The following is a 21,002-nucleotide window of genomic DNA, read 5'->3' on the forward strand; positions in this document are numbered from 1 at the left end:
CATACTCGGTCAAAAACTCACAACCACACTGATACTGGGAGTCCCAGTGTTGTCCTTTAATAAACACACTCTTCACCAAACTTACAAAGCCCAGTGGAACAGCTGCTATAATCAAACATGAAAATGAGCAGTCCAAACAACCCGTAAAATTATTTAAACGTTCCTCTCACTCTCTACAGAGAACCAGTGGCGCATACTTGTGACATCATTAGCGGTACTAGAGGATCTTAAAGAGACACTACACCATTTCGGCTGTTACAATCTACAATGTGTAGGTAAGTTTATATTTCCTTTAATAAATGTATAGAAACATATTTTCCATCAAGCAATCATCCATCTGAATTCAAAAGCACATGTGAAGTTGCATTTATTTATTTTTTGTTACCATATTTCATCAAACAGAATTCAATTTGATCTGAAATTGTTGCAAATATACAAACTTATAAAAAGAAAACATGTGAAGCAAACACGCTAAAAACAAGTGTAGAAAAATATTTAGTCAAGATAGATGTCAACGTTTAGTAAAATGATTATAATTTCAAGAATAAATTTGTCTTAAAGGGCCAATATGATGTATTTTCCAGGCACAAGGAATATCTCAACCAATTAACGTTTACCTTAACTGGTTGTTGTTAAACATATAAAACAGCTGAAGGTAACACTTAATTAGTTCAGCTGATGGCGCAGTTCCACCTGGTGTTGCCACGATAGATTATAGGATTTCTCAAACATGCATGAAAGAATCAAGGCAACACTCCAGGTCTGTTTTTGATGAGAGTATAACATTGTAACATGATGTAAAGCTAAAAAAAGGATGATTTTACATAATTCTGCAACTTTAAAATAAAGTTTTGAATACTGAAATGGCATCAAGACATTGATTAAATGATATATATAAAACATATTTGCCCTTCAAGCAGGAAACTCTCCTACTTTACCATTATCCTCCAAAAAAACAAAAACAATTATAAATAAAAAATAAACAAAGTTCTTCAAAAAGTTCTTCATCATTCACTTTCTCAGCTCCATCTTTCACCTTAATTACTTTCCTTCCACTTGACTGATTTGTCAACATATCTGTGGTGCAGGAACCTATATGCAGTGCAGTCCATTTTATACTTCATATGAATACACAATAAGCTGGGTGATGCGGTTAAAACTGCAACAGTGGTGGTAAAGAGAAGGCATCAGTGAGAGAAACAGCAGAGTTCAGTCATTTAAACTCCATGTGGGTAAGCAAGGCAGCTATTCAGCATCATCAGTCAAAGTGAACCTGCAATAAAAAGAGACATTTAATGCAAAGCAAAAAAGACCAAACATCTTACCTCATCCAAAGGATTAGACAAAATACTAACTACTACATACTACTACTACTTCTAACTCTAACCATAACCACCAAGTCTAGTCTCAATTCTTTATGAACAAAACATCTAGGCTACAACATAAAATACAATGTTGATATTTTTGTACAAATATAAACATGAGATAATCTACAAATCATTTGTAGCTTGCATGTGATTTTAAACAGAAAACATAAGAGTTTGGGTTTCATTTAACATGTTCTGCTCACCAGTCAGTGATTCCAGACTTCAGGTCAATCTGGGCCAACTCAATCTGCACCTAATGGAAAAAATCAGCAACTGTCGATTCTTCATATGTTTAGTTATTTCCAGTGTGACATGCATGTCAAATGTAGAATAAGTCATGAGCCTGGCTGCATGCTGAACATTCTTCCTGTTTTTATTTGTAGTTTTTTTCCATGTTTTGTGGAAAATTCACATGACATTGTCTGTAAACTCTTGATCTTAGATTGCTCTGCAGTCAGGGTAACAAGAGTGATAAAACTGTGTGGATGCAGTTTCACACTGACCTGTCCAATAACATCCCGGCTCCTGAAGGAGGCGGAGTTGTTCTTCACCGACACACTGAGGCGCCTGAATCTGACCTCGTCTTCAGGCAGATCATACTCGAACCTTAAACAATTTTAAAAAGCATGAAGAAACAGTTAAAAATAATAACAGCTTCAACAATAAATCAAGAAAATATTTTTACCTTTCATTGTACTCTGGGTTGAAGTCTCTTTTCTTCACTGCTGTCTTTTTCTTAGTGGCTTTACTTTTGTCAGGCAGCAGCATGAGGGAGACGTAGCTATCAACAGCATCCTTACTTTGGGACAACAGACCTCTATACAAAGAAACAACAAACAGAACCCTTATTTATCCAAACCTCAATCCTGAGGCAAGTTTACTGATAACATAGCCAAACAGTTTAAATAAATGTATATTAAGGATTTGTTTTAGCTCTGAATTTTTTATATTTTTGGTTTTTAAATGAAGATGCTATTAATTTATGGAAAGAATGTAACTGGATGTTTTTGAGTGTCTGTTTTATATAATAAGAAAAAAATGTGTTTTTCATTATGTTATTAATTTCTTTTGTTCACGTTCTCATTACTGAGATCTGTAATTTTTTTAGTAAACATGTTGCTTAACTCTTGTACCCTCTAAAAAAACTGGCCTGCGAATAAAAAATGATTAAAAAAAAACATAATAACTGTAAGTGTTTCAGCACACACCTGCAGGCATGGACGATCACAAAGAGCTTTTTCTCCTTTGAGGTGTATGACAGAGACAACTTCACCTGGCCATTTCCAGGTGCAGGAGCAGCACAGGGCAGAGACCCGGAGCCAATCATTTCCACCATCTTGGAGCTCAGAATCTATTAGGAACAGAATGAGACTATTAGTAATAGTCATCACACCTAAAAGCATTAAGATGAAGTATGCCGACATAATTTTATCTATGTCATCACCTTGAGTTCAGCCCTCAGCAGGATCTGACTGTCAGGTAAGGCTCCATCTAAATGAAACCACTGATCCAGGACCAGCTGTGGTGCCGCGAGGAGCTCTTTGACTGTGATCACCAGCGAGCCCATTGGCTGGTCCCAGCCACTGGACAACTACAATGTAGTGAGAGGAATAGTTAGTTTCAGAGGAATGTAAACCTATTTACTACACAACACCGTACAAAAGTCATCTTGCCTTAGCCACAAGCATCTGACGCTTCGGGTCGTGGATGATGAAGTGGAAAGATTCGTTCCACTTTGGGCTGGTGCTTCGGTCACACAGCTGAGGAATGATGACAAACACATTATAGATAAACATATAATTCCAAGCAGAGACAGTAGAAGATATTAGGAGTCTCACTTTAGTTTTGTGGGTTGTTTCACCCAGAACAAGCTCAACTCCTGCTTTGGGTTCTTTTCCACTCTTTTTAAACTGCATCGAAAAAATAGTTGATGTTATGTTTTACATTAAATCATGTCTATCTGGCAGTGATGATAAAAAACAACAGCCGCTGACTCACTGGAAGTGAGTGTGCCGCCTCTACGTAGATAAAGAGTAGAGCAGCAGAGGGAACAGCTTTGTTCTGATATGACTGCAGGGTTTGAAGCTGCAGCACCTGTAAACGTAAACCACAGAGATAAATTTATGTTGTTGGCATTGGTCTTCAATCTCTAAAAGGACATTCGTGAGGGTCGACCTGTTCCAGTCTTGCTGGGTTTGACACAGTAGGAACCCATTCCAGAATCAGGTGAACTCGTCCAGATTTCACATCTTTCAGAGTGAACCACTGCAGCAGAGAGATTCAGAGATGAACAGGCAAACCAACACCCTTCATTACACAATGAAACAACACAAAGTTCAGAAGTCATAAGACGAGATCCAGGATCATGAGTTACTGACTAACCTGATCTGTGTACTGAGATCTGATGACATCATTCAGCTTCACAGTGAATCTGAAAACATGATTAATAAGCTTTTACAGTGCCGTATTATAACTTTCTCACATATTAACCCATTAACTTCGATGTATTTTATTTATATTCCATGTGATAGAAAACAAAGTGGTTTGTAACTATGAAGTAAAAAAGCAAATGATACATTTTTTAAAATTTTACAAATAAAAATCTAAAACTTGTGGTGTGTATTTGCATTAATCTCTCATGAATCCAGAGTTTGTAGAACCACCGGGCAATTCTGGAAGAAAAGTTTCTGCAAAATACTTGACACCTTGTCGTAATGGGCCTCTTGGCTGTTTATCTCATTGAGTTAGAAGGATAGTCATGTCTTGGTAATGCTGCGGTTTTTCCACCCTTTCAATTTTTCTAATGATGGATTGAACAGTGCTTAGCCTGGGATGTTGTAATTAAGTTAAAGTTCTGCACAACTTCCTCTTTTCAATTAAGTACTACTTTGTATTTATCTATCACATAGAAATTCTGCCAAAATAGAAGTTTGATGTTGTATTAATATAAGTAGATAATATGGAGAAGTGCAAAAGATATGGATACTTTTGGTAATTTCTCTCTACATTGTAAAAAGCTCTGGCCTTTTTTTCTCCTTCAGTAATTTATTAAAACTTTACATGACACACACCTTCCTAAGAAGTCATCTGAATCTATATCCTTATCAAAAGCTTCGAATTTGATGTCCTGGTCGCTGCGGCCACTCAAAACCACCTGTTTAGATAAGCAGAGATGCACATCTTACAAAAAAACAACAAAAGAGGAAACAAAAGTAACAATATTTGAATCACAAAACTGCCCACCTCATACATTTCATTCCATGTTGGGTTTAGGTTCTCTTTGATGACATGACTTTTAAAAGCAATGTCACCGATATTAATTTTGACATAAGGATCACTCTTGCCCTTCACCATGCCCCCCATTAGGTTGTCTTTTGCCACGAGATTCTGGGCTTCCAGTAAGTGGATCCTCAGCACCCCCTACAGGAGAAAGATTGTTAAAACAGGCAGAATGTTACTTATTATTAGCAACAAAAAATCTGAAATTTATCTTCATAACACCTCACTGACACAGGATGGTTACTCAGCTGTTGCTGTTATCACTTTAATTCAGTTTTCTTGTGGAGCACCAATTCACAACACATTGCAGCCAAAAGTATGTTAGAAAAATCCTGCTGTAAATTCATAAGGAAATTGGGTGATGGGCATTTTCATCATGGTAAAATTATATTTATAAATAGACAGTTAAAGATGCATCAATACCTTTTTTCAACTTTATTTATATTTACTAGACATGAATTTGTCAAAATTTCTGGCAGTTTATGGAATGTTAATGCCAGGCATTAAGCAATAGCTCTCACTCCAAACTTCAGATAATCAGCAAACCCACCTGTTTACCAAAGTCCTGACCCGGCACTGTGTGTGGTGGAAGACTTGGAGCCACTTTGGGGATTTCTGCCACTTTGGGGATTTCTGTGACCTTTGCTGGTGGTGCTGGGTCAGTGGGTAGACCTGTAACTGTGGCCTGAGCCAGACCTCCTAAACTTGTCCTACACTCACAGATAATCGCAAAAACACATTAGTCACTTCAGTCTGTTTTGCTTCTAGTTCATATTTCCCCAAATATTTGTGAGTCAAATTCAACTCACTCCTCAGTTTGGACTGGCTGTGGCTCCACGTCTCTGTCAACCTGAGAGTGCGACTCAATTGGAGGCTCTTCTGCATATGCTGGTTCCTCCACTGGCTGACAGAAAATGATTTCGGTTACAACAGTGTAAACATTTAGGACATAGTCACTGTTGCCTTTTCTGTGATGTGCCTTACTGCAGGAGACTGGGATGCGTCATGAGTGGATTCAGGGTGTGTAGGTTGGACTACAACAGGAGAGCTGAAGACACATTGAACCATTGGAAAATATAAGAACCAGTCTGCTGGAAAACTACATGAATGCTGAACTATAAAATTTCTGACTTTCACTACATTATACAGTTCAGAAGTAAAAGATTAAATTCTTCAAAGCAAATATGAATAACTCACCTATTTGTTGACAAGTTTGGTCTTTTTTCCTCCTCTTTAGCTTGTTTGAGTCTCTTTTCAGTGAGAACGGGGGCGTCCTCTTCTTTTGGAGCAGCGGCAGAAGTCTGAGGAACTTCTGTCAACCGTGTGTCAAGGATCTGCCAACAACAAATATCCACTTGGTCTCTATAAAGTGAGTTTAATGGAGCAAATCTAGGCGTGTAAATTTTGTTATACCTTCAGCTCAGCCCTGAGGAGGATTTCACTTTCAGGTAAAGCTCCGTCCAGATACATCCACTGGTCCAGGACCAGCTGGGGTTCAGAGAGCAGCTGCCTCACAGGGAGGACCAGCGATCCTATTGGTTGGTCCCATGCACTGGATAACTGTAGATAACAAGACACATTAGCATCACAACTTAGATCTTTGACCATTTACTTGATAGTGGGAGAAACCTTATTAGTGTTTTGAAACGTGTAAGACATCCACCTTCACTATGAGCATCTCTTGGTGGGGGTCATGAACCGAGAAGTGGAACGCCTCACTCCATTGTGGTGATCTGGAGCGATCGCAGACCTTCAGGCAGAAAAGTATAGATGAAAGCAGAAAGTTGAATAAAATACCCCATAAACTCATTGTTCTCAAAATATATTTAAAATTTTATTCTAATTGTACCTAACTCCTATCAAGTCTGGTATTATTTTTGTAAAGCAACTTACTTTTATATGTTGAAAAATATAGGGTTTTATTTACTGTTATTATTAAGAAATTTTGCTATAAACATTGATGCTAAAGACATTGATGAAATGTAGTACTTCGGTTGCTAAAACTGATTTAAGTTTGACTAAAGCAGTGACAAAGTATAAAATACCCCCAGTACATCAATGTATGTGATAGAACATTGTGGATTATTCCATGAGTTTGTTGTTTCATACCTTGGTTCTGTGAGTTCTGTTCCCAAATATAAGCTCAGCTCCAGCTTTGGGCTCCTTACCGCTCTTCTTAAGCTGCAACACACATCCCAATATGAGAAGAGCTTGTATTCCCTCTCAGTAATTATGGTTCCAAATTGAACACAAAAACCTCAAAACTGTTCCTTAATCAGTAGTTCCTACTAAGAAGTCTTTTATGACTCACAGGCAACGAGTGTGCTCTGTCCATGTAAACAAAAAGCAGTGCTGCAGCGGGAACAGCCTTGTTCTGGTAAGACTGGAGAGACTGCAGCTGCATCACCTGAAATCAAATAGAAATGCATCACAGTGACTCAGCACTCAGGACGAAATACAATAACAAAATCATTTTAAGCTTTTCTCTGAAGTCTGGCCAGCCGTGTCTTGACCAAAACATAAAAGAGAAGAGTGTGAAGTGGACTCTTTGACAATTTTGAATCCATCAGAATATGAAGGAATTCCAATGTTATCCTTGTTTAGGCATGGAAGCATATGTCCCTCTCCTTTATTTAATGTTTAACCGTAACACCAAATTATGCATCAAGGCATGTGATGTCAGTTAATGTTTGCAAAAATAGCAAACATTTTTATTTAACAGATTAAATGAAGAGGGAAGCAACAACGACATTTTCAGTGTCAAACTTGTCAAATATTAATCAGAGCTAATCAAGAGAAAATTACAATGTCCACTGACTAGTGGAGCTGTATTAAAATGAACTAAAAGAATCATTAAATAGAATTATAATAATAGAAAAAACATTGAATAAATCAATATTATATTAACCTGTTCAAGATTGTCATTACAGGACACTGTTGGGACCCACTCCAAAATGAGACGAACACGACCGGACTTCACATCATTCAGGGTGTACCACTGAAACACAATTATTTATTTACTGGCATAATTTATTTACATCCATAAATGCCTCCAGGTGGATTTATTAACACTGTACAAAGAAGAAAAACACAAACCTGATCTATGAACTGAGAGCGGATGATATCCGAAACACTTATTTTGAACCTGTTGAGAATGAAGAACGTAATCTATAAAATGATAATATAAATAAACACATATGATATAAAAACAAAATAAAGCCATCTTCTTAATAACAAAAAATACGAGAGGTTATTCACACTAGGACTGCACAATGTCAGATATACAGTATGTCAGATAAAATATTGTATGTAATTCTGATACTCTTGCTGAGAAAATCTAACCAAATGATTGGATTATAATTAATCCAGTAATACTGATTGATATTAGTTATGATTATATGCCGTCCATTCAATTTTCTGTTAGCTTTATCATCTCAACCACTAAAAATACACGTTCAGTGTAGTCATTGAGAGTAATTATTCTATCAGATTAGCAGAAAATATTACCAATGAATGCATCAAATCAGTCTTTTGTGTTTGGGATACTGCGATGATGATATATCAATATATTGGGCAACTCTATTTCAAATGTAACTTCTTTCAAGCAAACCAAGAAATGTTAGTCTATACATAGAAGGAAAAAAATGCAATATTACAATAAGACATCACCTTCTAAGTTCTGTTATTATTTTATTTTAAATTCTCATCTTCTACGTGTCTTATAATTTTGATACTATTTTCTGTGGTGAAGTAACTTTCAGTAAACATATGTTTACTAAGTTTCATAAAAATGCAGAGAAGACCGTCAGCCTCACCTGCCCAAGAAGTCGTCTTTGTCCATATCTTTATCAAACATTTCCACCTGCACCTCCTGCCCTGACTGAGGCCTCAGCACCACCTATGGACACAGACAGCAGTTTGTATGAGTGTGAGAGTCATTATAAGGTCAAAACATGCACTTCTGTTTTAAGGCAAACCTCATAGAGCTCATTCCAGACTGGGTTGAGATTCTCCTTCACCACAGCGCTTTTAAACATGACCTCACCAACGCTGATCTTTGCGTAGGGATCACTTTTGCCCTTCTTCAGACCACCCATAATGTTATCTTTAGCAACCAGACTCTGAGCTTCCAACAGGATGAGTCTCAGGAGTCCCTGTATAAATGACATACGTAGTTGTATATTGATTTATATTCAATTAAAGATTGTTGTGTCGTTTGTCTTAAATGCAATAATACAATGCTATTGAGCTCTATTTATACATGTTACCTCACTGGCAAAGGTGAGGTCTGGGGTCGTGTGAGGGGGTTGTGTTACAGCCGGGCTCGGTGATTCTTCCACTTTATCTTTCTTCACATCAGCTGCAGTTTCCTTTACTTCATGAACCTCCTCATCCAAAGTCACTGAGGGAACAAGAGTTTCCACAGGAGGAGTGTCCACTGAAGCTGACCTAAATAACAAAGAAGCAGTAAAATTTAATCGACTTAAAGAGGTCCTTAAGTAAAATAAGTGAAAATAAACTTTTCTGAATTATTTTACCTGAGGATTGTGTCTGTCTCTGGCCTGTGTTTTGCTGGAGTAGGGTCTGATGCTGCAGAGACTTTAGTTTTTTCAGTAGCAACAGGACACTTGGTAGGAACCAACATCTGTAATTAGGTTAAGGAAAAATCATTTCCTAATTAGATTTACTGGAGTCCCAAAAGAAAAACAAACATTTCTCAACCGAAGAAGCAAGAGCTCAAAAAAGTTATTTAAAAGCCTGAGAAATTATTTTCTCAACCCTGCTATACTATTTAATATCATGTCATGTCAGCTGAAAAATACACATTTAATAGTTCTAAACATAATGAAATGAAGTGCATCTTGGGAAGCATCAAGCTTTATGACCTATCTGAAGTATGCATGCATGTTGCTATTAATGAAACCAGTTGATTGAGATAGCATTCACCATGTTGTCTGTGTTGTGCAGTCTGTCAAGATTGGGTAAGATACTTTTGCTGTAATTTTACTTCTTGTTTTGATCTCTATTTACATGTTACCTCACTGCCCCTGCTATTTGAAGAGGCAGTATTATATATATATTTCTATTCATGTAGAGCCATTTTACTTAATGCTTGAGCATTGGACCACGCCACAGAAATGCAGGCTAGGTAGGTAACAGTATTATAGGAGCATTAGCTACTACTGTAAAATGGAAGATTAATTAAAGACACAGAGGTGGACCTATTGGAAGTGAAAAAAAACAGAAGATTTAGACAAAACAAATTCAGACTATCTGACCTTGAGTTCAGTTCTTAAGAGGATTTGACTCTCAGGTGAGGCTCCATCCAAATGGAACCACTGATCCAAGACCAGGTCTGGTTCAGCTAACAACTCTCTGACAGGGACAATCAGAGAGCCAATAGGCAGGGTCCAGCTGTGAGAGAGCTAAAAGAAGATAATTCATAATGTCCCATGTTAGCTTAGAAGTATTAATCCATAAGAAAACTCTCTGTCAAGCTGTGTGTCTCACTTCTCACCTTAAGAATAAGAATTTCCTGTCTTGGATCACGAACGGGGAAGCAGAACGCCTCATTCCATTTAGGTGAGGTTGTACGATCACACACCTTCAGAGATGGAAGAATCAGCAAGAAATGATCAACAAATAAAGCAATGAGCCAAACCAACCAAGCCAAAATAGGGATATATTATTTTGGTTTTTTGGTCTTACTGTAGTTTTACGTGACATTTCTCCAAGACTTAACTCCACTCCTACTTTTGGATCCTTTCCACTTTTCTTCACCTAAAGACAAAGAAAAAAAGATTTTCTATGATAGTTCCTAAGCTAATTGCCCATTTAACCAATTATTCACCAAAACATTACTAAGTGACTCACTGGTAAGCCATCTGCTTGTTCGACATACACAAACAGGAGACCGGCTGAAGGTACTGTCTTGTTCTGGTAGGATTGTCTGGAGTAGAACTGAAGGACCTGAAGACACAGAAAATATTAGTGTAAGTATTTTTATTATTATTATTTTAAAAGAAAAGCTTGTCATGAAGTCAATTTTAACTGAGAACTGAGAACATACTGACCTGGTCCAATCCATCTGGTTCTGAAGAAGTTGGAACCCATTCCAAGACCAGGTGAACTCGACCAGTCTTCACATCACTGAGAGTGTACCACTGATGAATAGAGACAAAACACTTCAACATGGGAACAAATGGGTCTATTTGGAACAAACTCCTTCATGTGGACATGTAAAAAGTTACATGCTTCATTTTTCACTAAAATACACAATAAATCTGGAGATAAGAATACTGATGAAATACTGTTTAATTTCAGCTTTTTAATTTCCAACAAAACCTTCACCTGGTCCATGTACTGAGAGTCAGTGATATCTTTTAGACTTATCTTCATCCTGCAAATCATAAAATCAATTATTGAAAAGGGATCATTTAAAATCTAATTAGAAAACAGTATCACTGAAAGATGCAAAGCTACCTTCCCATGAAGTCATCTTTCATATCCATGTCTTTGTCAAACACCTCCACATGCAGCTCCTGACCAGGGAGCTGGGTCAGAACAACCTGCACAGAAAAAAGTCTTAATGCTTTCAATATGAAAATTATTGCTTCATGTTCATTTTTAAATGAACAATAATTTACAACCAGTCTCCTGTGACTGAACATAACTATTAAGTGAGTTAGGTGAAGTACATTCCACAATACTAAACCTGGACCCTGTAAAGCTAATGAAACATTACGTGTTGTTCTTCTGCATATATGTCTATTATTTTCAAGTCCTGGATTGTGACACGTGGAACAAAAAGTCCTAATCAGGAAAACTTCAGTTAACAGACATTTACCTCATACATCTCATTCCAGGTTGGGTTCAGATTGCCTTTTATAACTTGACTTGTGAATGTTTCGCCTCCGATGTTGAGCTTGACGTATGGGTCACTCTTGCCTTTCACCATTCCACCCATTAGGTTATCTTTGGGTACAAGATTCTGACCTGCCAGTAGGTGAATTCGAAGCAGTCCCTGAATACAAACATGACATAAACTATTTTGTTTGCTTGGGAAATGATGATCAATTGCATTGTATTTTATGTACCTCAGTAGCAAAGCTAGGATGAGGAGAGGACTGCTGGGCCAATTGTTTCGAAAGTCCAGCTGCCAAATTAGAAGAGACCTCAGCTGAAATACGGTCCTCATCTAACCACAAGACCTGTGTGGCGCAATAAAAAAAAAGTAAAACAGAGAGATAGCACAAAATGCCAAGAGTGAGTTTGAGATTTTGTAGAATATAAGCAGGATGAACAACAATCAGCCCAACTATTCACCCCACCCTGAGAACTGCGTTGATGTAGATGCGACTCGCAGATCCAGCGTTTTCCAACTGGAACCACTGGTCTAGAGACAGATGGGAGGTTTCCAATACGCGGGACAGAGGGATGGTCAAAGTGCCCAACGTCTGCACGCGGTCAGCGTCCTTCACCTGATAAAAGAAGACCAAACTACGATAAAGATCAATTCACTGATATCACAATACATTTGCATCATATCCAATTTTTATTTATTTATTTAACAACCTTTATTTTGCCAGGAAATTTCTATTGAGATCAAAATGTTCTTTTACAAGAGAATCCTGACCAAGAATGGCAGCAGCATACAGATTTCACAAAACATTCACAACAACATAAAATGGCTCTTACCTGAACGTTTATGTCCTCAGTACGAGGATCTTGGATAAAGAAAGTAAAAGCTTCCTCCCACTCTGGGTTGACGGTGGTGTAGCAAATCTAAAAGAGCAAAAAAGAAGAAAAAAAACTATATTTACAATACAGAAAAAAGATCCCATTTATTGTGTTTCAGTTAGTTATTGCAGCAATTTCACCTTGCTGTCTTTGGTGGTTTTCTGCACAGATACCTGCACCATGGGATTGGGCTCCTTATTTCCCTTCTTCATCTAAAATTTTAGCAAAATAAGAACACAGTTTGATACATAAAGACGTTTTAAGGAAGAGTACAGCAACAAAGAAACAAGAAGGAAACAAATCCCACTAAATTAAAATGTCTTCAACAAATTGATATGTTTCATAAACTGAAATCAAAAAATTACATGGAAACATTGCAAAGAGAACTTTGATTTCTGGTCATTTTTGATATTTATAGAAAGCATCTAATAAAAACACTAAGTTAGTCAATCAGTAAATTAGAATATTGCTTGGGATTTTCAGAGCAGAAATGTGATATTATGCCCTCATCATTCATGGTGAAAGAGGGTTGACTTGACATTTATCCAGTAGATAAATCGTCACTATCACTTGTCAAGAGGAAGATGAGTGACATAATACCCAACAATAAAGATGAGCTGAAGGATAGAGGAACTTGGGTTTTCTTTACACAGAAAATGAGTTCATATGTTGTGCAGAATATGAACATATCTTTCAGCAGACCCAATTTTGCATTAAAAACCCTTTTCGTTTGTCTAATGTGATCTGCTGCTGAGAAACAGATTTTTATTGACAAATAAATTAAAATAATCAATTTATGTTTTAATGGCATTGTTGAAAAACATTTTTCTCAATGATATCCTACTTAATTAAGATGTATCTAGATCACATAAATCTGAAAATGTGGGCATGTTTTGTGTGTTTTTGAGGCTACCATAGTAACAAAAACAAGTTATTCTCCATGGTAAAAAAAATAAAAAGGAAGTGTGCTTAACAGCAAACCCCCCCCCCCACACACACACAATGCTTAGGTGTGACTCTTATAGCTGTTCCCTTTGCTGTTGGATATACCACCACATATTAACATGAACTCAAATAGTGTGTGTTGACATATGTAATGTGCATTCTTCTACAGCAAAACAGAGTGATACAGCAGCTGAAGACCAACACAACAAAGATGTGGAATGTAAGACAGATGGCAGCTCCAGTTCTGCCCCAGTTTAACCACACAGGAAGCAGCTCTGAGCGACGCACGAATGTGGGCAGAGATATTTGACTCACGGGAAGTGCCTCAGCTTTGTCGAGATACACAACCAAGATAGCTGAAGAGGGAGGGTTGGAGTTCTTGCTGGTAACACTTTCATTCCTTTTTAGGACCTGGGTAAATTTCACAAACATTATTTGAATTGTTAAGACTCTGAGAAGAAAAATCCAGACTGGAACAGATGATTCATTTTTGCATTTTTGTTCAAATAGAAAGGCTCCAACCTGCTCAAGTTGTTCAGTGTTAGGCTCCAAGCCCAACCACTCTAGCTTGAAATGGACCCGTCCAGATGGAGTGTCTTTCAAAGTGAACCACTAGAAACAGGAGTGCACTCATATGTTTGCATTCTGATAATTGCCTAATGCATCATATGTTTATAGACAATTTAGTTGAAGTTATAAAGGCTTATCACTTACATCATCAACCGCTATGGACTTTTTCACAATACCCAGATCTAATTTGGTCCTGCAGAAAAATAAGACATATACTGTAATACCACAAACAATTAATTACAGCTAATAACAGCCAAGCTAATACTTAGGGCTTTTTTTCCCCCCTGCTGTTTGCAATTGGTGACAAATGAATGATGAAAAGTGAGCATGACAGATTTAACAATGCAAAACAAAGACATGAATTTTCTGCATGTACCTTCCCAAGAAATCATCCTTGTCTGTGTCTTTGTCATAAACCTCCACCTCCAGCTCTTGACCCGGCACTTCATGGACAATAACCTTACATACAACACACACATAATGGCATGAGGACTGATAGAGGGATTTGCTTGGGAGCTGTCGGTGTGACAAATGAATGAAAAATGAACATTTTCAGCAGAGAACGAGTCCAAGTGAAATGAAGTTCTATAAACTGATGAAGTATTGAAAATAGTTGTGGTCAGAAGTTTACCATACATTCCTTACAGCCATGGATATCAAATGACTGACTTTTGAGTATAGTCCATAAGATTTGAACAGCTTTGTGAAAGCAAATCAGATGGCAGAAGAAGAAAGGAAGTACCTGCTTTGCTTGACTAAAATTTAAAGCGGTCCACATGAACAAACCAAAATCCTCTTCGAGACAGATTTGATGGTCAGATTAGACATTTTTTGGACAGTTTGGCCACAATGACCCAAAGAATGACAGGAGGATTAAGCAGAGGGTTTTAAAAGCTAAACCGTACTAGTTGTCAAGCATGGTGGTGGTAGCATCATGCTGCGAGTCTGTTTCATAGTTATTTGTTGAAAGCGCTGCATCTCTTCAATGAGCCAAGCCATAAAATCCTACTCTCTCTCCAGAGAGGAAAGCCACTTCCAAATTCTTCGATTTCATCTCAAATCAATAGCTAGACTATCTCAATCAAGTCAGAGCAGATTTTGGAATAAAGCAGGAATTAACCTGCTTTATTCCAAAGCAGGAATGATCCCAAACACGACCTTGTTGTATTCTGAAGGGGTGTTGCATAAATCTTAAATGTCTCAAAAAAGTTTCATTTTTCTCACCTCATACATCTCTCCCCATTTGGGGCAATCTGTGTTATCGATGTGTTTGGAGGTAAAGGTCTGAGGCCCCACCCTTAATATGGCATATGGGTCAGATAAGCCTGCCATGACCCCTTTAACGTAGTTATCTTTGGCAACAAGATTCTGTGCCTCCAGCAGGTGGATGCGCACCACACCCTGAGAATGAAAACAAAAGCAAAACCATATTTTTATCTTGGGATGTAAAAACTAATGTAACGCATGCAGGAAGCGAGGCTTTACCCTGGGTAGTGGACAGCGTAGATGAGCCACATGTAAACCAGGGACGAGTGGGACAACAAGACGATTGGGCAGCACCAAGAACGAAGCAATGGCGTCCATAATCATGCTGTCTGACATAACACTGTAACAGATTACAGTTTGATAATTTATTAGCAGAAGAAAAAGAGACAAAATGTTAAAATGTTTCTCAATAAAAAATACACTCCCTATTGCTGAGGAAAACCCCCAAAAAGTCTTTCTCAGCATGACTTACTTCAGTCCAGGAATGTCCAATAAATTGGTCAATCCAGTCCAATTGATGTCCAGTTTCTGGGAAGAAATGAGAATGCTGAGCAAAGAGTAAGTCACAGATCTGACAGAGAATCAATAGCAAGATATAGCTTTGAGACTACACAAGGTCACATGATAGTGGCATCAAAGTGGGGTTATTGAGCAGCATGAAAGGACAAATAGAGGTGACTTTAAAAAGACCTACAGGCCGACGGATGAAAAACATGGTGACGGCACCCACTATGGGCACGTCGCCAATTAGAGGCTCCAGAATCACTCGCATCATCCCATGTAGCTAGCGGCAGAAAAACACAAAGGTTTAATTGGAAACCTCTTATTCCATGTTGTTTAATAGGAATTTATTTATTTCAAAGCTGGACAAAATGACAAACTTGTATTCCTTTGACTCCCGCCTTGCAAAAGTATCTTTTCACTTCAACATTGATCTCCACATCTCCAACGTAACTGAAAAAGAGGAACATTGGCGTTAGTTACAACAAGCTGCCAGACACGAGAAGAAAGGAGAAGCATTTACCTGATGTAGAGGTCCAGCAGGACTTGTCCTTTGTCGTTCTCTGTGTGTGCCTTGATGCCCACCACCTTCATGGCCTGGAGCAAACAGGGAGCACAGATTTTTTTTTTTTAAACAAATGTTTCATTAGTGAATAAAATTATGTCATAGAATTTTTACGGTGACTTGCACAATGATTTACACGCCTTCAACTTTGTCACATTTTGTCACATTGCAACCGCAAAGCCATTGTTTTTTACTAGGACAGAAGAAATTGTTCTGCAAATTCTTGCTTCCATCTTTATTCAGCCAAAGCCTTGTACTGTACAAAAACCTTCTGCTTGAATTACAGATGCAAGGATTTGGTGTTTGTCTATACCAGCATTGATTATCTAGAGACCAGATTCATTGCCCACTCTTCACATCCAAAGTAGCTCAAGCTCAGAAATGTAAGGAGAGCATCTGTGAACATCGATTTTCAACCTTTGGCACAAATGGATCACATAAATGTGTGCTTCTTTAGGATCATAGTCCACTTTTTACTGTTGAAAATATAAAACCCTTCAAAGTCCTATGAATACTTTTGCAGGGCGCTCTATACTCTTGATGCCATCACCTTGTCTCCCATGTCCACTTTGGTGAAGCTGAGCGACTGGAGGTGAGCGCTTGAAGCTCGGATAGACGGAGCGATTGTTTCCATCAGCAGCTTCTCGAGGTATTGCCCCACAAACGGCCAAACCTGCTGCAGTACCTGGACAGGAAATTGAGCACATGGTAGAAATGTGATTTGCATGTGAAAATCAGCCATACATATCCTCAGACTGCTGTCTCTGTTGTGATAAGTGAGCTTTGGCTATCTAATAACAAAACTATTTGTCAAATGCTTCAGTGGCCACAAGCAATAATAGAAGAATGACGCCGGCAACTGGCAAGTGTAGAGCCTTCCCAACTGTCAACCCACTTATGAGATGCAGTTCCTACATGAATGTAGGAACTTGTTTTCATATTAACAGTAAATGCCCTGCAGGTGGCAGATTTACAAAGTTGTTAAAAGTTTAGTTAGTTTTGTTCAGTTCCTCCAAGGAAAGAATCAAAAGACAGAGGCAGTGTTTGGTTTATGCCCCATGTGGCTCTGGAAAAAAATGCAGATAGTTATAGTCTGGCATAACTAGGGACTGAGTCATCAGCAGCCGAGTCCTGAGGAGGACAAAGAGTATCTGCTGACCTGTCTTCAAATAAGCAGTCTCAAACCAGAGCTTTGTCTGCTGTGAGACATTCAGATCCCGTGGTTCATTTAGCTGGAAAAAATTTTATTTTTCCAGTGTGCATACAAGTGGCCTTAGTTTCTCTGAGCCGAAAGCACAAAGGGGCTGCAGCTTTTCTTTTTTTAGTTTCAAGGGAATGAAAAACTCCTCCCCTTTCCTGTCAGCCTGGTTGGCTGCAATGAAATGGAAATGTTGAGAGGGCTGTCTGGAGCAGGGCCTGCTCTCTGCAGTACAGTACCTATACTATAGGGGTGTGGCCTTCACAGGGACATGGCAGCAGCAGCAGGGGCTCTGCTACTGTCTGTCTGCTAGTACCATCTAATAACCTATCACATGCTGTCAACTTTCAATCAGCAGGGCAGCTGGGTTACTGGATAAACAAACATTGCTTGTTGAACTTGAAAACAGGACCTAAGGTCACACATTAAAAATATGAGGTAAAGCAGATCATTGCATTATCGCACCTTGTTTAGCCATTCAACCTTCTCCACGTCTGGAAAGTTCACCTGAAAACAAAGACAATACAGAAACCTACTTTAATTTTCTAGAGCATAAAAAAAACACATGCCAGGATGGGGAAACGATTCAGTAAGAGAGAATGTCAGGAAACCTCACCAGGTACCATCAGACACGCCTGAAAGTTTCAAAACAACATGAAGTACACCACAGCTCCCAACACACATCTTACACTAAAAAATATGCTTTATCTCTTGTAAGAGACAGGAGGACTGTTTGACCATTTTAAGTGTATATAATGTTTTTGCTATTAATATTTCATTGTGTTTTTGTTTTTAGGTGAATCTGAATTTATGATGCTAGTTGAGTAGAAATCAATCTCGAGAAGAAGTTATTTAGTACTTTAATGGAAAGTGGCATGGTGCCTGATTGTGCAAGCAATCACGGAAATCACGAAAAGAACCCACAGCAACCTCATCTGGGTGTAGCACCATGTTTTGAGTCAAAGCAGGCACATGTGGGTTCTGCCTTATAGCTTTGTCTCCAAGCACTGAGAAGCAGCAAGTTTGAATCTGCATCGCCTGCAGCAAAAATCTCCAATACAGCCGCAGAACGATTAAAGTGATGAAAGATACTATCGAGTGCTGTTTGACTGACAAGAACTGCTCAGCTAGGTAATTAAATATGAAGTTCCACTGTAGGATTTTGCAAAAACAAAAACATAAAAAACGTATTAAAGAATAGACTGATTATCCGGCTTTGTGTGCATTTTAGTTAATTACGTCACAGGAGGCACAAGAATCATTCTGATCGGTTAACATTAGAAAACATTATAGCAGATGGGTGAATTTAGAGCGATTTATTCAGAATTGCCCAAGTCACATATGAGTTGCAAAGGTTTTCAGTTGAAGTGTTTCATATTTTCCATAGAGATCTTTGACAATGAAATCTGGTCATAAAAGCTTGCATGCATTGTGTTGTTGCTGTTTTTCTGACTTACAAATGTTTTGCAAAGCAAACAAAAACCTCTGCAGAAGGAATTTGATTAAAAATGTGGAAACAATTATTTTGCACACCGTTTGCATGCATTCATTTACTTCAAAAAGATAATTGATGGAAGATGTTATGAAAATAAGTGATTTGTGGTGTGACAAGGCATACAGAAGGCTCTGGTTTGGTTATTTATCTAGGAAATCATCCTGTGATAACGATATTATCCTCAATGATTTAATTATAGAGTCTCGTTCTTGGTCGTATGCCTTCAAGCAGAGATTACTCCAGGTCAAAGTGAACCGAGGGGGCATTTATTACTGTTGACAGCTTCTGCTATCTTTTGATGTTGTTTCTTACCCACGCAGGGAGGTCTCTCCTGATTTTGGACGATTTCATGGACGTGTACTCCTCCTCGTTGTCCAACAGCTGTATAGCCGACCTCAGACGCTCTTCCTTCGCCTCTCGAGCATGTTTCCATCCCGTGTACACCATCATGCCGCACACCAGCAGGCCGGTGCTGACTCGATAGTACCCGGCCAGGTAGACGGGGAGCAAGGCGCTCAGGCATTTCCCGAAGGTCCACAGGACAGCCACGGCGCTGATCCCTTTGGGTTTGGTGGTTTCTGCTTCTCTCACGTTGCTTAACGCTCTGTCCCCGGCGCCGCTCGCGCCCGGACCCTTCTCGCCCTTGGCTTCGGTCGACTCCGGCTTGTCGTCCTGCATTTTAGTTTAGTTTCTTTTTCTTTTTTTTTTGTGTATTCCTATTAACGAGCCGAATGAGAGATACTCGCTTGAGAAAATGTGGGAGCGAGCCTAACGGCTAAAGTTTCATCTCTGCCGTCAGAGACCGTTGGAACAAACTGACGGCTGCACGTGAGCTTCAGAATCCGCAGCTAGCTAAACCACTGCGGACATTATTATCAGAACACTAGCATTAAAACATGCTTATTATCGGTTGTATAACGCAGTTGTTCTGGATGAACGCGAGACCAGAGAAACTACTAAGTTCCGTGCCCCACCCACGTCCCCGTTAGGTGGATGAAAACACGCCCACAGCAAAAAATAAAAAAAAATGCATCGTTGACTTTTTCGATGCTGCGTCACGCTGCCCAGTTAAGGGCAGAGTGTCATTAGAGGGGCCCGGGGCCCCACCTCTACTTCAGCTACCGGTTAGAGCCCTGCATAAGTATCCATAGCCCATTAATGATTTGGCATGGTATATAAAAAACATTAATTTTATTGGCCTTTTTTGTGTCAGATCAACAAAAATTGTGAATCATGATGAAAGTAAAATCTTAAAAGTAAAAGATTTTACTGTTCAGGTATTCAGCCCCCATTTAGCAGTACTTTAGAACTATGTTTTGTAGCAACTGTACTTCGTTACAAGTACAGTAAAGTCTCTTTTCATGTAACAGTTTAGGACTTCCCACAGAATCTCAGTGAAATTGAAGTTAGGTCATCGAGTGCCAGTCAAACCTATGACTATGTAGGACATGAATGTGTAAGTAGGGAGATGTACTGAAAGTATTTGGTTTCATTTGCTTTAGGAAGGCAAACCTACACCTCATTATCAGGTCTTTTGCAGTTTCTAGGATTACTTTCAAGATAACCATGAATTACTCTTCATCCACCTTCTTATCAACTCTGAACAGAGTTTCTGTCCCTTTTAGAGTAAAACAAACCTCACAGCATGATGCTGCCACTGTCATATCAGGATGGTTTAGTTTTAGGTTTCCACCACACAATGCATTTTGCATCTAGGAAAAAGTTTTAAGTTTTGTCTCGTCTTTCTTCTGTGTTTTCTGTGACATTTACAATTGTGGCAAGCTGAAGGGACTTAATTTAACTTTCTCTTGACAATAGTTTTCTTTCATAAAGAAATTAATTGCATTTAGATGTTTTAACAAATGCATGGATATATTTACACTGATTACACAGAAGCACATCTTGTTGCACATAATGGTAAAGATGGGTGAATCAATATACACCATATACCACCAACATAAAAAAAAAACCATGTCTTTTCAGTGAAGTAGTTTTCCCAATGTAAGAAAAACAAACGGGGAGATGGCAACTCATACTTACTCATTTGCTCTTTGGCAGTCGCATCTGGTGAGCAGG

At 38.6% G+C, this 21,002-nt stretch overlaps 1 protein-coding gene across 1 annotated transcript; it reads right to left on the reverse strand.

Annotated features, from left to right (window-relative positions):
* Nucleotides 1–35: 35 nt before the first annotated feature.
* On the reverse strand, nucleotides 36–19,920 carry esyt1b (extended synaptotagmin-like protein 1b). Its single transcript, XM_055027643.1, has 52 exons — nucleotides 19,239–19,920; nucleotides 17,897–17,938; nucleotides 16,784–16,918; nucleotides 16,192–16,265; nucleotides 16,049–16,121; nucleotides 15,862–15,951; nucleotides 15,640–15,695; nucleotides 15,387–15,507; nucleotides 15,126–15,302; nucleotides 14,278–14,360; nucleotides 14,046–14,094; nucleotides 13,854–13,943; nucleotides 13,647–13,742; nucleotides 12,527–12,598; nucleotides 12,345–12,431; nucleotides 11,978–12,127; nucleotides 11,744–11,857; nucleotides 11,494–11,670; nucleotides 11,130–11,215; nucleotides 10,998–11,046; nucleotides 10,721–10,810; nucleotides 10,521–10,616; nucleotides 10,356–10,427; nucleotides 10,165–10,251; nucleotides 9,926–10,072; nucleotides 9,185–9,291; nucleotides 8,915–9,095; nucleotides 8,624–8,800; nucleotides 8,462–8,544; nucleotides 7,743–7,791; nucleotides 7,555–7,644; nucleotides 6,958–7,053; nucleotides 6,756–6,827; nucleotides 6,310–6,396; nucleotides 6,060–6,206; nucleotides 5,844–5,980; nucleotides 5,631–5,694; nucleotides 5,456–5,550; nucleotides 5,197–5,356; nucleotides 4,611–4,787; nucleotides 4,439–4,521; nucleotides 3,750–3,798; nucleotides 3,543–3,632; nucleotides 3,366–3,461; nucleotides 3,206–3,277; nucleotides 3,041–3,127; nucleotides 2,812–2,958; nucleotides 2,576–2,718; nucleotides 2,053–2,184; nucleotides 1,871–1,973; nucleotides 1,571–1,620; nucleotides 36–1,273 (listed from the first exon to the last, which is right to left on the reverse strand). Exons 1-52 carry the CDS (start codon nucleotides 19,602–19,604, stop codon nucleotides 1,246–1,248), a joined length of 5,481 nt encoding a protein of 1,826 aa, XP_054883618.1. The 5' UTR covers nucleotides 19,605–19,920; the 3' UTR covers nucleotides 36–1,245.
* Nucleotides 19,921–21,002: the final 1,082 nt, after the last annotated feature.

The sequence above is a fragment of the Poeciliopsis prolifica genome, unplaced genomic scaffold (genome assembly GCF_027474105.1).
Source record: "Poeciliopsis prolifica strain line A6 unplaced genomic scaffold, Auburn_PproV2 SCAFFOLD003, whole genome shotgun sequence".
Classification (NCBI taxonomy): domain Eukaryota; kingdom Metazoa; phylum Chordata; class Actinopteri; order Cyprinodontiformes; family Poeciliidae; genus Poeciliopsis; species Poeciliopsis prolifica.

Coding starts and splice junctions, on each gene's coding strand:
- esyt1b (XM_055027643.1), bottom strand. CDS start 19,604: ATGCAGGACGACAAGCCGGAGTCGACCGAAGCCAAGGGCGAGAAGGGT. Junction 3,462..3,542: donor ACCCAGCAAGACTGGAACAG/GTCGACCCTCAC, acceptor TTACGTTTACAG/GTGCTGCAGCTTCAAACCCT. Junction 2,959..3,040: donor GTCAGATGCTTGTGGCTAAG/GCAAGATGACTT, acceptor ACTACATTGTAG/TTGTCCAGTGGCTGGGACCA.